The sequence below is a fragment of the Cupressus sempervirens genome, chromosome 5 (genome assembly GCF_028749045.1).
Source record: "Cupressus sempervirens isolate cs-2001-9-10 chromosome 5, ASM2874904v1, whole genome shotgun sequence".
Taxonomy (NCBI): domain Eukaryota; kingdom Viridiplantae; phylum Streptophyta; class Pinopsida; order Cupressales; family Cupressaceae; genus Cupressus; species Cupressus sempervirens.
This window is the reverse complement of record NC_143122.1, coordinates 359,804,439-359,819,682: the sequence shown is the minus strand read 5'-3', so window position 1 is coordinate 359,819,682 and position 15,244 is coordinate 359,804,439. Positions and strand designations below refer to the sequence as shown.

Here is a 15,244-nt window from a genome sequence, read left to right as displayed (position 1 = left end):
GTATGATTAGGTTTAAAATCAATCAATTCAAGAGCCTCGAAGTCATCATGAGTAAGACGTTGTTCCCTGTCAGCTCTTGTGTATCTCTTTTCAGCAAGTTTTTCTTATTCTCTCTATTTAGTTTTATGTTGGTCTTTGGACCAACCTATTTACCACAACAACTTCTTGAATCACAGGAATTCCTCTCAGCCTTTTGCTAATTTCTTCTTCTCTTTCAAGAACTCATCCAACTTGAAAATAATGTTGATTGCTTGTTCTCTCTTTCCACGCTACTACATTCAAATTAGATATGATATCTTCTTAGGTATCACTAAATCCAAGATTTGGTTGCAAAATAGGGAAAACATCATAATGAGGAAGTACCATGCTAGAACATAATATCAAATTTATAACTAGTAAAATACTAAGTCTTCTCCAATCGGCTCCCTAATAGAGTTGCCAAAAATCTGTTGGCGAACAAATTTGTCTTTTAAATCACAGAAAAGGAGTAAAAGATTCTATGGCCAAATTATTAATACAAATAGAACTTCCCAACAATTGGGGAATTTTAACATTTACAATTCCTCTCTGAATTTTAGTAAAGTTTAGCTCCCTTATTGAATTTTCAATCAAAACCACTTTTTAAAAGAAGATTACTTTTAACCTGAAACTAATAAGGCTTCACTTCTATTTAGATAGTGGGAACAATCTAAATAGTAATGATGAAATAAAGATGCATATACACAAGAAAGAGAACACGCAATCTCTCTATTAATCACATTCCAAAAATTGAACAAAATTAAGGGAAAAACATCATGAGGGAAGAAACATCCAGCATATGAGAAAACATTCAAATTATTCAATAATAGCTTAATACTAAATTAGTAATGAAATATTTCAAAGCATACATCTTCAAACATTCAAATATTTTCATTTATAGAACAATACTACTCATATATATATATATATATATATGTATGTATGTATGTATGTATGTATGTATGTATGTATGTATGTATGTATGTATGTATGTATGTATGTATGTATGTATGTATGTATTGCTGGAAAAACTTAGAAAAGTTGCATTGAAAATATATATGTCCAAATAGAATGGTCATAGTATGATATACATAAAAAAAATGTAAACCCTTAATACTATTGAGTACTAAGCTTAAATAATAAGTTGTCCAAGAATCTCCTTGAAAACCCAATTCTTAGATAGTTAAAAGTAGTTATAAAAACCATCATTAGAAATGGGTACATAGACCTAGAGTTCAATTGATAAGAACCATAACTAAAAGTTTGAACAAATTAATAGAAAACATAAAATCAATGCCAAATGATCAAGAAATTTCCTCCTCCTCTTCTTCTTCTTCAATGTCTTCAGCATCTCTCTGAGCATGCACCACTTTCCACGTTCTAAATGCATCGATGAACTCAACCATGGCAGTCATGTTTGGATTTTTGATGCTTTGAGGTCAATTCCTCCAAATGTCTCTATCTAGTTTCATTTTGTTTACCATGTCTAGATAACCTGGTAAGCACATGGTATAAGTTTTGGCCATTACTTCACTTTTTTCCACTCTGGAGTAGTCAAGTGATGTGAGGTCTATTTTGTCCTTAACAAACTTCATACATTCCTCATGTTGGTTAACAACTGCCTCTACATCAAAGCTTCCTTCTTTAAGAGGGCTAGGCAAGGGCAAACCAATAGATTGAAAGTCCTTTTCCACCTGTCCTAGCAATGCCTTGAAATCTCTTTCACAAGATTGCAATCTTGATATAGTAGAAGTGTAGTTTGACACTCTCAAGGAAATATTTTTCCTTAGAACTTGAATTCAACCAACGTCTACATATTGTAGTGGGTTTTCTTGAAGCAACTTTTCTAGCCTGAATTCTTGTATTTGCACTAGCTGAGACACCATGGCTGACAATTTTTCAACTTCAGTTTTGTAGGTCCTAGATTGAGCACGAGATTCATTTAGGGTAGCTCCTGCTAGGGAAACAATCTCATGTAAATTTTCCATAAGTTTGGTAACTTGATTTGTTACCAAACTAATCCAACTAGACATGGAAAACATTGTCATTTTTCCTTTTTTAGATCTTCTAATAATTGTTGGTTTTCAGGAGCGTTGGAATCAAATGCAACTTGTGACTGACTACTAGGAACAAAAGTTTGTTCTTTTAAGGAGTTTATGTACTCTTCCATCACATTGCTTTTGGCTCTCAACCTTTTCTTTTTTATTCCATCTTTTTATGACTACAAAAAAATTTTCTTAGTGGAGGCTTCCACCTAGTGCTCCTTTGTTCCACAGTTCATTTCCCCTAGGTCAGTGTGTTTGACCTCAACATTTCTTAAATCCAATTTGTTAGCTCACTTCTTATGATTATAAGTAGCCACCTCAACAATGCTTCTCCTAGTCGCACTATCAAAATTTATCCTCACAATGCTCTTGGTCCTCTTGAGTTTGGGAGCCTTGTTAGTGTGCTTTCTTACACTATCATCCATAGGAAAAGAAACAATGGAACCAGACTCCTTTTCCTATTTACTAAGGCCACAAGCCAATTTGGAGTGGTAGCATCCCATTGTGATCTCGCAACCCCTTCTAGAATAGTTGTGGCTTGTACCCTTGGAGGAGATGAACCCACTATCATTTGAAATCTCTAGCTATTGTCAATGAGTTCTCCACCTTGGTCCTTACCTTGCTCACTATCAACCTAAATAACTTGGTGAGGGCTCACTAGAGACAACATTTTAGCTCTCCTTGTAGGGCCCATTTGTCGTTGCACCAAAAGCCATGACTGTTAGTGAACATGGAACACCACATAATTAACCACCTGTGGGTAGGGGAGCGTGTCGCATCACCCAACAATCTCCCCCTCGACATGCATACCAGGTGCTTATGCGGGTCGAGAAGGCACCAGGGAGATTTGAACCCATGACCAAGCCAAAACCAGGCTCTGATAGCAATTGTAGGGCCCATTTTCCGTTGCACCAAAAGCCATGACTATTAGTGAACATGGAACACCACATAATTAACCACTTGTGGGTAGGGGAGCACGTCACATCACCCAACACTCCTACTAGAATAGGTTTTCTGCACAAGGGGGAGATTATAAGCCTTTTTCTAAAAAATTCTTGAGGACCTTCTACTACTTGCAATGGGGAGACTAGTATTAGAACTAGAATCAACCCTAACATTAGTAAGGGTGTCCCTTTTCAATTTCAACCAAGATTATTTCCTTTTAAACACATTAGCTATTATTTCAAGGATGTCATCTTCTTCCTTGGAATCCCAATTTATGACAGGATTTGCAAGTTCAATTTCTTGAGAGGGTAGAATATTTGTTCCATCATATTATATACCTATGATGTCTATTCCTAATTCTAGTTGAAATGAGATAATTTGAGAGACAGTAAACCTAGACAAACCTCTCCTTTTTACTTCTAGCTCATCAGCACAGTCTTCCCAGAAATCTTCTATATCAGGAACATGTGTAATTTTAACCTAGCTATCAAATAGACTATGGATGATGCCTTTGCTATCAAATTTGATTCTAGTTTGATATATACCCAAAAAAAATTTAACTAGATTAGAAATTATACATTTGGCATCATCCATGCTTCCACATGTTAGCTTGCCTAGTTTAAGCAGAAAAGCAATGTCACAGGCTTCCTCCGCTGAGAATTTATTTATCACAGAAATTAGTTGCCATGCTACTTCCATTAAAATGAAGTAGTCAAAAGAAAACCTAGGGAGACACATAGTTTATTCATCAAACCCTCCTACTCTCAAATATGTGAACCTTGGGAATTGAACATATAGGCTACCAAAAGATTGGATAAGTCTTTGGCACTCAAGTGAAACACTATGCTGCAAAGAACTCTTCATTTCAAAAAAAAATTTGCCAGAGAAAACATCATAGACTCTCTTAAAATAATTTAAAGTTGTATCTTTATGTAACAGGGGGCAATAGCTATATATGTTGATCTCCTTAGTCTAGGGTTCATGTGGCAATTGCTACAAATCTTGAGTAATAGCTAACATGTATATCAAGTAGGATGACATGAATAAATCTTTCTTCAAATTTAATGTACCTTTCAACTGGTCTTAGAGGGAGCTGGTAATTATCCATCCAATCTAAAAATTGTGAACCTTCTAACACAATTTGAACATAAAAATACATCCAATTTTCAAAAATAGAAACATCATAGGAACCACAATTTTTTGTGCAATAGAACCATTATGTCATGAACTTCAATAGTCATTAGGCTTTTCTTCAAGGTTTTGGGTAACCTTGAACCACCCTTTAAAAAGCCTCTATCTAAAATTTTGCTATGACATTTCTATAGTTACTAGATTTATTGGTGAATCTAGCCATAGATAAGGCTGGGATGAGATCAAAAAATGGTTTCTCTTTTAAGTGAAATAGACCAGACATGGTCTCTATATTGATATCCAACAAGACACTTCCATCCTTCTTTAGTATATGGCCTTTGGACACATTATACATGTGTATACATTCTTGAATTAGCTCTGGGCATGGGAAAGATGGAGGGAAAGTGGAAGCCATGAGTAGGTTTGTATCTAATACCCTAGTGGAAAAAGGTCAGGCTAGCCTTTCGCACAATCTTTCTGAAATACTTTCCAAATCAACCCTTAATAAGTTTGTGTTAGCTATAATGGCAGACCTACATTGTAGGCTACAGGTGTTCCCAGATATATGTAAGGTAGACCTCATGATTTTTAAGAGCTCCTATATTTGAATACAAAGCAAGAAAACAACCTCAAATATGATTTATCCCAAAGGGGAGAGGAAGAAATAACTAGAAGATGACAACCATTTCAATTATGAAAGGATGTTGGTTTCCTCTATTTCTATCCTATGACTATTTGTTTTGAGTAGAAAAAGAAACTTAATACCTTCCTTTTAAACAAGAAAACTTTCCTTTAAATGCATTTTATAAGGAAGGGTGTGGCCATTAATTGCATAAAGGATGGAAGTGATTTTTAACATGCCATGAGGGAAAGAAGACATAATGGATTAGGTACTAGCATAAAATTAGGAGCTGGGTACTTTAAATGATTATCCCTCTTTACGTGTGCCAAATCTTTGCTTTCGCACCTTGAATCAAAATTTTGGCATGTCTATTAATGACAACCTCACTTGGTCATTAATTTCCTGTACTTACCTTTCAAATCATAATGTTTCCCACAACCATGTTAATCATGATGAGGCAGCCAATTGTTGTGTGCTCCATGCGCCACGTAGCCATGTAATCTGTCAAGTGGGTCCTCTGAGGAAAGTTGTCTCGATGAAATGCAAGAACTATTGAATTCGTGAACCAATTTCTTCAGTACAAGAGGTTCAATGCAAATTAGTGCCCTTTGAACTTGGTATAAGAGGTATAAAAGGTTCAAGGGGTACAAGGAACTTGTTCATTATACCAAGGAACCTTGTGAACTGCAACAAAATGATAGTTTGAAATAAAACACATTTGGTTCAAGCTAGTTATAAAAGGGAGACTTGGTCAACCATCAGCTTGCAAAAAGTGGGGGAAATGTGGCCAAAAATGAAGTCAAATAAATATAAGAAAACAAACACAACTTTGTTTTTGGGTTCGACAAATTGACAAATTAACAGAGCCAATGTTTTGAACTAAATTGCCAAAGACAAGATTGAGAAGCAATGAGTAAAAATGGCGACTCTGAAAAGCATGAACTAACAGGACCTGAAAGGGAAATTTTACAAAATTTATGAAATGAATCACATAAAAAACCTAATTTAAATAAGGAAAACTAGAGTTTTATCTTTCTAATTTGTATTACTTCTATGTTTGGTGGTAGCTTAACAAGTTCAAATGAAAGCAAAAAATTGTTCATATATGTGATAAATGAAGTAAACATCTATGGAGGGAAATTTTACAACTGAATAGGGAAAAATGAGAAATATAAATTTGTATAAATATAAATAGGACTTAAAAGTGATACATAAATATTTGTGAACAATGTAAATATTATGCAATATAAATTGCTATAAGCAATGCTACAATACAATAGTTAGTTATTAATAATTTGATTTTGAAGCATTGTGAAGTAATAAGAAAAATCTATTGACTTTCAACAAACTACATGCAAACAACTCTTTTATTGTATATTACAAACAATCTTTATTCACACTATCTGAGAACTATAAGTAAAGGTACATAATTTTTAATAAATTTTCATTAATACAACTTGATGAATATAATTAAAAGAAAAAATTAGAATTATATTTCCACAAGTTGGGATGGAAACATACCAAATTTTTGTGATTAACATTGTTCAATATATTCAAAAATTGAAATACTCCTAACACACTTCAACAACCTCTGAAATTTGAAACAAAGAATACGATCATCCATGTAAGATTTGTATAGTCTTAATATATGATACATTTGAAATGTTTCCAAAATAGAATAGACAATTTCTTTAAAAAATCTTGTATAGAATATCATAATACATAGTATTCAATGAACTATGATAATATGAGCAAAAATTTCAAAATTTAATGCGTAAGAAAACACCTTATGAAGAAATATAAAGATTATTTGATGTCACCCATTCATATTTTTAAATTTCAAAAGGGTTCCATACATTATTGTCAAATTTTTATTTCTTGCAAACAATTCTAGTATGAAATTATTGTGAAACAATTCCATACATTATTGTCAAATTTTTATTTTTACTTTCATATGTATAATTTCAAGTGCCATTTACTATAATAATGTATGAAATCACATAGAAGTAAACAAAAAAAACCTTAATATGTCCACCTTCTTACAAGAAGATGACAATTCCTCCTTTTATTACCATACATGTGCTTATAAAAAGTTTTAAAAAGTATGAATTATTGATAGCATACATATATTTATCAAAGGTTGATGCATGATAAGAAAGCTTGCCAAATCTTGCAAGACTACTAAAAGCCTATGTACTAGATGGCATTGTCATCATACTACAAACTACCTCACAAGATCGAATAGTAGGAGGAGACATATGTGATTCTAGGAATATCATTGCATCGTAAACATCGATGATTCTCAATGCATCTTTCTTAGAAAACAAAGAGGAATGGTGAGCAAGCAATGTATGATCTACAATAGGTTTATACTTACTTTTGATCACAATTTTAAGGTAATTATACACACAAGTCATAAAAACACATGAGCTTAAAGTTTCAAGGGAGAACAAGCCATCTATGAGTGCATTGCTCATCTCTATTACATATGCACTAATATATGCATCATAGTCTTCAGGAGGCTTGAAGTAATTCTTCACATATCCATTTGCAATTTGATATACAATTTTCTAATTTTCAGAAAGGTCCATGCAATTCATAAGGAATTTAGAAACAATGTCTAAATAATGTATTATTCCATATTTATTTTCAAAAAATTCCTAACCAAGAACAATGTGCAATAATTTTTCAACATTTGGGCATTCTATAACAAATACATTTTCCAAATGTGTTGATTCAATTGCACCAGTGAGTGGAAAATCCCATTCACCACTTGGACTTGGAATATAAACTTGATCACACATCCTTGGAAAAGTTAGAATCTTCCATAGTTTACTAGAAAAATAAATAGAAAATTGTAATAGACATTCAATTATAGATAGTTCAATTTCCAAAGTGCACATTAATATTACTATTTCCTAAGAAAAATGTGAAATGAGATCTGGGCATTTACAATTTTGAAGAAATGTAAAGAGAAGAAAAATATTTACAAATATAATAAGGGAGTGGTTATAATAGTACAGAAGAAATTCCTACCTCAAATGAATTCTAATGAAGATGTTGCACAATATTTCTTTGTGGAAAATACTCTATTAGGAATGTCTACAAAATAGAAATACAGATGCACAGGTGCAAAGTTGGGTAGGCTTGCACAAAATAAATTAATTGAAAATGTTATATAAATATTGAAATAGTGTAATCATCTTGTATAAATCTTTTTCAATGTTTATCAAAGTTCTAGATGCACATGAACAAAACAACTTGGAGGGAAATTGCTTGCAAGATGTGTATGATGCATGATGAGTGATTTTACAATAAAGCTCTTAATCTTTGTGTTCACATCAACTGCAAAGGACACATACAAGATGTTGAGACACTAAAAAAATTCATGAGTTATTTAATAAAAATTGTATGATGTTAAATACATGTGGGAGACTAAAGTGTTCTTATTCTAGTCACAAAATTTTGATGTTACATTTGAGTATACTCTACTCTCCGAAACATTACATCAAACTAGGAGTTACCAAAGGAGAACTAGTAAGGGAAAAATTATTGAAGTAGAGATGAGGAAAAAAATAGAGATGGATATTATAGTTGATGAGAAAAGAAGACAAGAGACATCTCTTAGTTGCAAATAGAAATGAGAATACATATATACTCTACAGATTAAGTTGGAGCAGATTATTTTACTTGTACAAACAAATCAGAGGTTGTGAGGGATGGGTATGTGCCATCATTGACAATATTGGCCACTTGCAAACTGGGCCATTCTTCTAGTGTGAACTCTTCACACAGTTGTAGCCTTTTAATTCTTGGTGTTTTGAGGAAGAAACAAAATATTCTTCAATTAATGGGAGTTTCGAAATAAGCTAAAGAAGACCATGTTTGTCTCTTGGCACATAACTATTTTGAAATAGCTATATGGAACAATTTACAACAACTAAATCATCACATATATCTAACTATTATGATTGTTAGAAAAGATATAAATCACATACTCTTTTCAAGAGTTTGTTAGAACAAGATATAACTCATTTACTATTTTCAAGAGTTAAACATTAGATTGTGTTTAGTAGGACATTTGAACTAGTGCAAATGGCTCTATCTAAAGTGGGAGAATGGACTACTCCTATGAATACTTGATGGTCAGTTTAAACAAATCCAAAAAGGAAGCATTATAAAAAAAAGTAAGAAAAAGCTTTGATTTCTTACATTAAAACCTCTTAGCTTTAAGATTTATTGTGGGAATTATACTCATTTAAAAACATGCTATGAAATGTGCCAAAGGAAAAGATTTTTTGAGAAACCAAAGCAATATACAATGAATTTGATGTTTCCTTCTGACAGATACCTCTATTTTAGGGTAGACACCTGCTTTAGCCTACACTTCCACTAAAAAAGTTGCAAGACTTGTATGTTCCATTCCCCTACCTTACATTACATCTATATTCAACATCTTTAGATAAACAGTTTATTAGGTCACAAGCACACTAAAGAAATGCCAAAAAAAGTGTAACAACTACCGATCTCAATGCTCCATAGCGAGACAAAAACATAAAGAGAGGATAAATAAACAAAACCATCTCAATTTTAACAAAATATTTTAGTTTGACAAATTAGTAGAATAGAAGACACAATGATGAATAACGTCTCATCCTCAAAACATCACAAAGAAAATTTGCAAAAACACAACAAAACTTCGAGACGAACAATTCAATAGATGAGAAGACCAAATGATGCTTACTTGAGAAGAACAAAATATACAAATTTTCTCTCTCAGAATTTGATAACTCTGCACCATGGTTGATTTCTGTATTTGTAACTCATCAAACTAACATTCACATTGATGTGATCACTACAGGTCAATTCAATGTTCAATAGTGGATTTCACCTTGTACAAAGATTACTAAATTAATTGTGTGCGATATTCTGTCTATGAAAATTTAGGCTACAGCAAAAAATGGGAAAAACAAGAAGTAACTTTTTGCAAAAAAATAACAAATGCCACCTACCATTGCCAACTTGCAAAAGAAAAAAATAAAATATCTAATAGATCGTACCTATTGCCTATGGAGAAATAATGAATTCTACTTAATCACCTTACTGACAAAACATACTTATAAAAAATAAAAGATTTCATTGTCTTCAAAATCTCTACCACTACTGAGAACCAACATTAAATGTGAATAGATCGATCAAGACAATTGAAGCCAATAAAATCCCACACAGATTTGAAAGGAGTCGACCACATTTTTTTATGTCTATTTTTATATAATATATATCTGCACTTGCGCACTATACAACTGCTCTCAGCAAGATGAGTAGATCACATGCAATTCAAAGGATTGGACTATCTTGTCGTATCCTTTGGATGCTCTCATAGTTATTATTTTCAATCGACTATTTCTATTATTACAAAATGGAGCACCAACTATTATTAAAAAAAGTCATTCCAAAACACAAACTATTCATTGTATGATAAAATAAGTAGAAAAGATTTATAATTTTTTAGAAATAAATAAATGAAAGTTCAATATACAAATATTATACTAAAACAATAGACAAACAAAATTATCTTCTTTGATTGACTCATTGAATAAGAAAAAAATGGCATCCACTGCATGCTATAGTATCCTAAGGCACCAACTAATATTACTACAACTATACCTAAAATGGAATACTATAATCCCAAAACTAAACAATACAACTAATACTCCTCTATGGGAGAGGACCTAGCACTTGAACACCCTAATTTCATGCTTATCAAAACCTTATTTAAAAATTTCAAATCGCTCCCAATTTTTTATAGTAGCTTACTTGGTGAGTCATCTACTTATAACTAAGTTTTCAAGTCCATGTCACTTGTTATGATGCCATATCAGCATGCTTTTTGTTAAGTTGTCCAAAACAACCCAAAAAAAAAGTGAGACCAATGGTCGTGCATAAAGGGTACCCATAGTTGAACAACTGATGTGACATCACATCATTGGTTAATTTTTATAACTAAGGGTAAATTTTATTCAATTTTGGGTAGTTAGCATTGTACTAACAACTTTAAAGTCACAAGTATTGGTACAATCTTGTCAAATAAATTTGGACTTTAAGTCAATAAGTGTAGGTATCAAGTGAAAAACTCCTATTACAACTATTAGAACGCATCCAAGTACTCAGTCTTCTCTCCTATAACCAATATTATTATGAAATTGACTTGAAACACTCCATAGCTAAGTACATGCTTGTTCCTATAAGCTACAGGAGCAGTATGAAAGTACAGCCACAAAGGAGCCATTGAAACACATAAATAAGGGGACATCTTTGTTCTTTTACCCTTCTTCAAAAAAGTCGGCATCGTTAAACCATTTCTTGCAGTCATAGACAGAGCAGAAGGCCTGCAAACATGTGAGACCGAGAAGAATAAGCGCAGCCAGGAGAGACAAGAATTTCCAAGAGCCAAAGACATAAGTTCCGATACACTTCTCTACGGCAACTTTCCATCTCCTGCTGTGGAACTTATTAACCTCAGCGATCACATGATCCAGTTGCTTACATTTCGTCAATTTCAGGCATTTTCCCATGCCGTTCCACATGCTCGCAGCCCTAGCGTCGCTCTCCAAGTAATTGTAAATGATGCCGCTGTTTCGGAGCAAAGCAACGTCTTCAGCGCTGTCGATCATTCCGTTCATCAGATCCGTGTAGCGAGTAAAGATGGAAGCCCCGGGGTTCGCCGAAGCTTCAAATGCAACCAAGTTTCTCAGAATTACCTCTGAATTGGCATCTAGTTTTACTTTGGGAAGGTACAGCGTGGCTGTCTTCTGGTCGAAGTGTATTGTGGTGAGGTCTCCGTCCGTTGGAAGGAATTTAACTCCGCCTGAGTATAGGCTGGAAATGGAGGCGATTGCTAGCTCGTCTCGTGTGGGAGGAATTTCTACGGATGACTGGCCTTCGCCTGTGGCTTCCTGGACAGCTTCCTTGGAGGACACGGTCTTGAAGATGACTAGAATCGGTCCTTTCAAAACCTTGAGAACCGGCAGTTTTCCAAGAGTGGAAACAAGGCGTGAAGGTAGCTTCATTATGACCTTGAAGGCCCTCCCCTGAAACCAGAATATACTTCATTAAATCTTTATGAAAATTTACCAAACGCTTCAGCAAATCTTTTTTCAAAATGCGTCAATTCAGGATTTAATTCTTGTATGCGAATTTTCGAGAAGTTTCAGTAAATCTTTCATGAAAAGGCATGAAATTTTAGGTGAGAAATCAGGATCTAATTATTTTTCTAAATACAAACACAAAATTTTTATATTCGATTTGGAAAGATCTTTCCTTTGCGGGCGGATTCGATTCTTCATGAAAATTAAAATAATATTGAAAATAGGCACACGGAAAGTTTGAGTAAATATTTTATGAAAAGGATGAGATTATTGAAAATTAAAACTATGAATCAACTAAAAATAGTGACAGCAGATCACAAGAAAATATAACTTTCAATATTCATATTGATCTAGCTGCATCATTTTTAGTTGATTCATAGTTTTAATTTTCAATATGGTAGCAGAGCTTAGTTTAGCCAGGTTCAGCAGGAGATTCATTTAGAAGTTCAGCTAGAAATATTGCTAAAGGGTTTTGTTGAAGGAAAATATATTGCTGAAAATGGTTTTGCTTGCAGGGCTGATTTTTTTGGAGTGATATTTGGTTGCAGGGCTGTTATGCTGCTGGAATATAGCTAGATTTGTTTGAAGGCTGATTTTTTTGCTAACATGGGTTCTTCAAATGAAATCTTGCCTATCTTTGATGGAAGTGGTTTTGCAGATTGGAAGATTGCAGTCAAGAATGCTCTAAGAGAGAAGGCTTTATGGAGGTTAGTAAATAATGAAATTGGGGAACCTAAACAAACTGATAGAGAAAAGGAGTTGTGGAAATGCAAGTTGGAGCAAGCTAGAGAAGATATGTTGTTGTCAAATGAAAAGAAAGGTTGATCATTGAAGTCAATGTTTGCAATATGAAGATCACAATAGTGATGGTTGTAGCAAGAGGTGTACTATCGATTGTACCCGACACCTCAAAAGTTTTTACTATATTGATGAACCATGTATCTGAAAAATATTCCTAGAGAACTAGCGAGCACAGCGGCTGGGTACTCATGTGACTCGATAGATAGATTATTTTTCATATGGACTCAATATTAGTATGCTAGAGAAAAGTTTAGAGTTGGTTTACCTATCATTGGATCAATGGTTTTGTGAAGTTTGAAGGGTTTGTGGTAATCCAAAACCACTTGTTTAAGTAAATCTATTGAACGGTTTGTGGTAAGCCAAAACCACTTATTTAGGTGAAAAACCTAAAAGTCTTGAAAGGTTTGTGGTAAACCAAAACCACTTGTTTGGGTGAAAGATCCTAAAACACTTTTTTTCGAAGAGTTTGTGGTAAGTTAAAACCACTTAACAAGAAAAATGAATTTTTCATAATGATTGTGATAGGAGAAACTAAAAATTTCTATGTTGTAAATGGGTACATCAAAAGGCTTAATGCCGGGACCTATCATGTTTAAATTTCTTATTGTAATTTCTCTCACTGAAAGAGTCTTTAGTGGACAAACAACCAATTACATAACCTCTATAAATAGAGGACTTCTAGCTATTTATAGCTTACATGTGGATCATCTAATGTAACTGCACTAACACTTCACTTAACAACCTTGTCATGTGTTTGGAGACAAATTCAATTGTGCATACATGTGATGGAGTTAACTACAGTCCTACAAAACTGATGACTAGAGAATAGAGAGCAGCAGTCAACTGTTAAACAGAATAGCAGATTTGGTACAACAAACTAGTGACTTATTCCAACAGAGATAAGGGTCTAAATTTCTTTTATGAAATTTCTATAAGAGATTCAGTAGATCTTTCTTTTACAGGTAGTAAATTTCAGGTGAGAAACTAAGATCTAGATTTTTACGCAAATACAGAAATTGTTTTATATCAGAAAAGAAAAACAATCCTTCCTTTAATTTATGCAAGCACATAAATTGATTTATCTCTAATAAAGAAACAATCTTTCCTTCATCAAGATCAACAAATCTTGAAACTATGAACCTGTTCAAGAAAATAATAGAAATATTGAAAATTTTTGTATGAAAATTCTCAAGAAGTTTCATTAAATGCATGAAATTTCAGGTAAGAAATCAGGATATAATATTTCTAATGCAAATACAGAATTTTTTGCATGTCATAAAATCTTTCCTTCAAAAAGACAATACAAATTTCGAAAATAACTTCTAAAAAAATTATTTCTTGCCTGAAATATCCGTCGAACAGGGCGGACATTGAGCGCAGAGAGCGCCTTCCACAGCAGATTCATCGCTTTCCGGACAGTAGTCATATCCGGCACCGACTGTTCTTCCATTCCAGCGGTACTACGAAAAGAATCACCTCTGGGAACGACTGGGACAAGCAAGTAATACATCACTTCCAGTATGTGCCCCCGCTCTTCAATCTCGAGCTTCGAAGTCTCAGTCATTTTGAACATAAAAGGAGACAATTCTTTGCACGCAATCGTCACTAGATGGCAGAGCCTCTCCTCTGCCGCTGCCTCGGTCGAAAGCAGCTGCATTTCCAAAAGCTTTCGAATCACTAACAGAGGAATCTGATTCTCGAGCATCATCAGATCTCTCATGATAGCATTGTGAGCAGCGCTTCTTCCAGAAGGATCGAGAACTCTTCCCAGCTGCTTCACCTCCGACGGAACTTGCTGGTTCTTTTCGTCCGCCTGCTTTACATAAAATTGCAAGCATTCAAGAACAAAAGCTGCATCCAACGCCATTAGCCACGCCAGAGCTTCTTCACTGAAATCCAGGTATCTGTGATAACAGCTCCGGATTTGCCACTCGTACTTTCTCACTTCTTTCACAACTTCTTCAAAAGTTTGAGCTTGAATCCTTTTCTGGTATCTTCTTGCAGCGGCTACTTTGTATCTCTCCATCTCGTACAATTCGGGTCTCCATTGGTGATAAGGTCCGATCGAAACAGACTGTGGAATGTATGCTTCTGCCTTTGCGGCCAGCAATTCCTTTGGGACGTTGAACACGCATATGCGCAACTCGCTATCATCTTCTTCAACTCCGATCTCTCCGCACAGTCCATCTCTGATTTGATCGACCCATTCGTCAAGATCGATCTTTACTTGTGCTGCATTCTTCGATTCCATTTCTCGGAATCTGGTCTTAGGGAATCGCAGAATACTAAAATTAATTGCAACATGCAATGCATAAATAGAAGAAATTTTGGAACAGAGATTTGGGATACCAATCTTATCTGGATCGAACACAAACAAATTTGGCGAGTGGCTGCCATTGAAGACTCTTCCCATGCTTCTCGTATGTTATCTAACAAAAAAATCTCATTATTAACTACAGGCCAAGTTCATTCATTACTTTGGCGCATTCCACAACATTTTGCGCCAAAGTCTACTTTTCATACCTCGTACGAAG

The 15,244-nt window shown here is 34.1% G+C and overlaps 1 protein-coding gene across 1 annotated transcript; it reads right to left on the bottom strand.

The window, feature by feature from the left end:
* Positions 1 to 10,697: 10,697 nt before the first annotated feature.
* On the bottom strand, positions 10,698 to 14,992 carry LOC149556220 (putative UPF0481 protein At3g02645). Its single transcript, XM_089785818.1, has 2 exons — positions 14,053 to 14,992; positions 10,698 to 11,852 (listed from the first exon to the last, which is right to left on the bottom strand). Exons 1-2 carry the CDS (start codon positions 14,959 to 14,961, stop codon positions 11,085 to 11,087), a joined length of 1,677 nt encoding a protein of 558 aa, XP_089641944.1. The 5' UTR covers positions 14,962 to 14,992; the 3' UTR covers positions 10,698 to 11,084.
* Between the last annotated feature and the right edge of the window lie 252 nt (positions 14,993 to 15,244).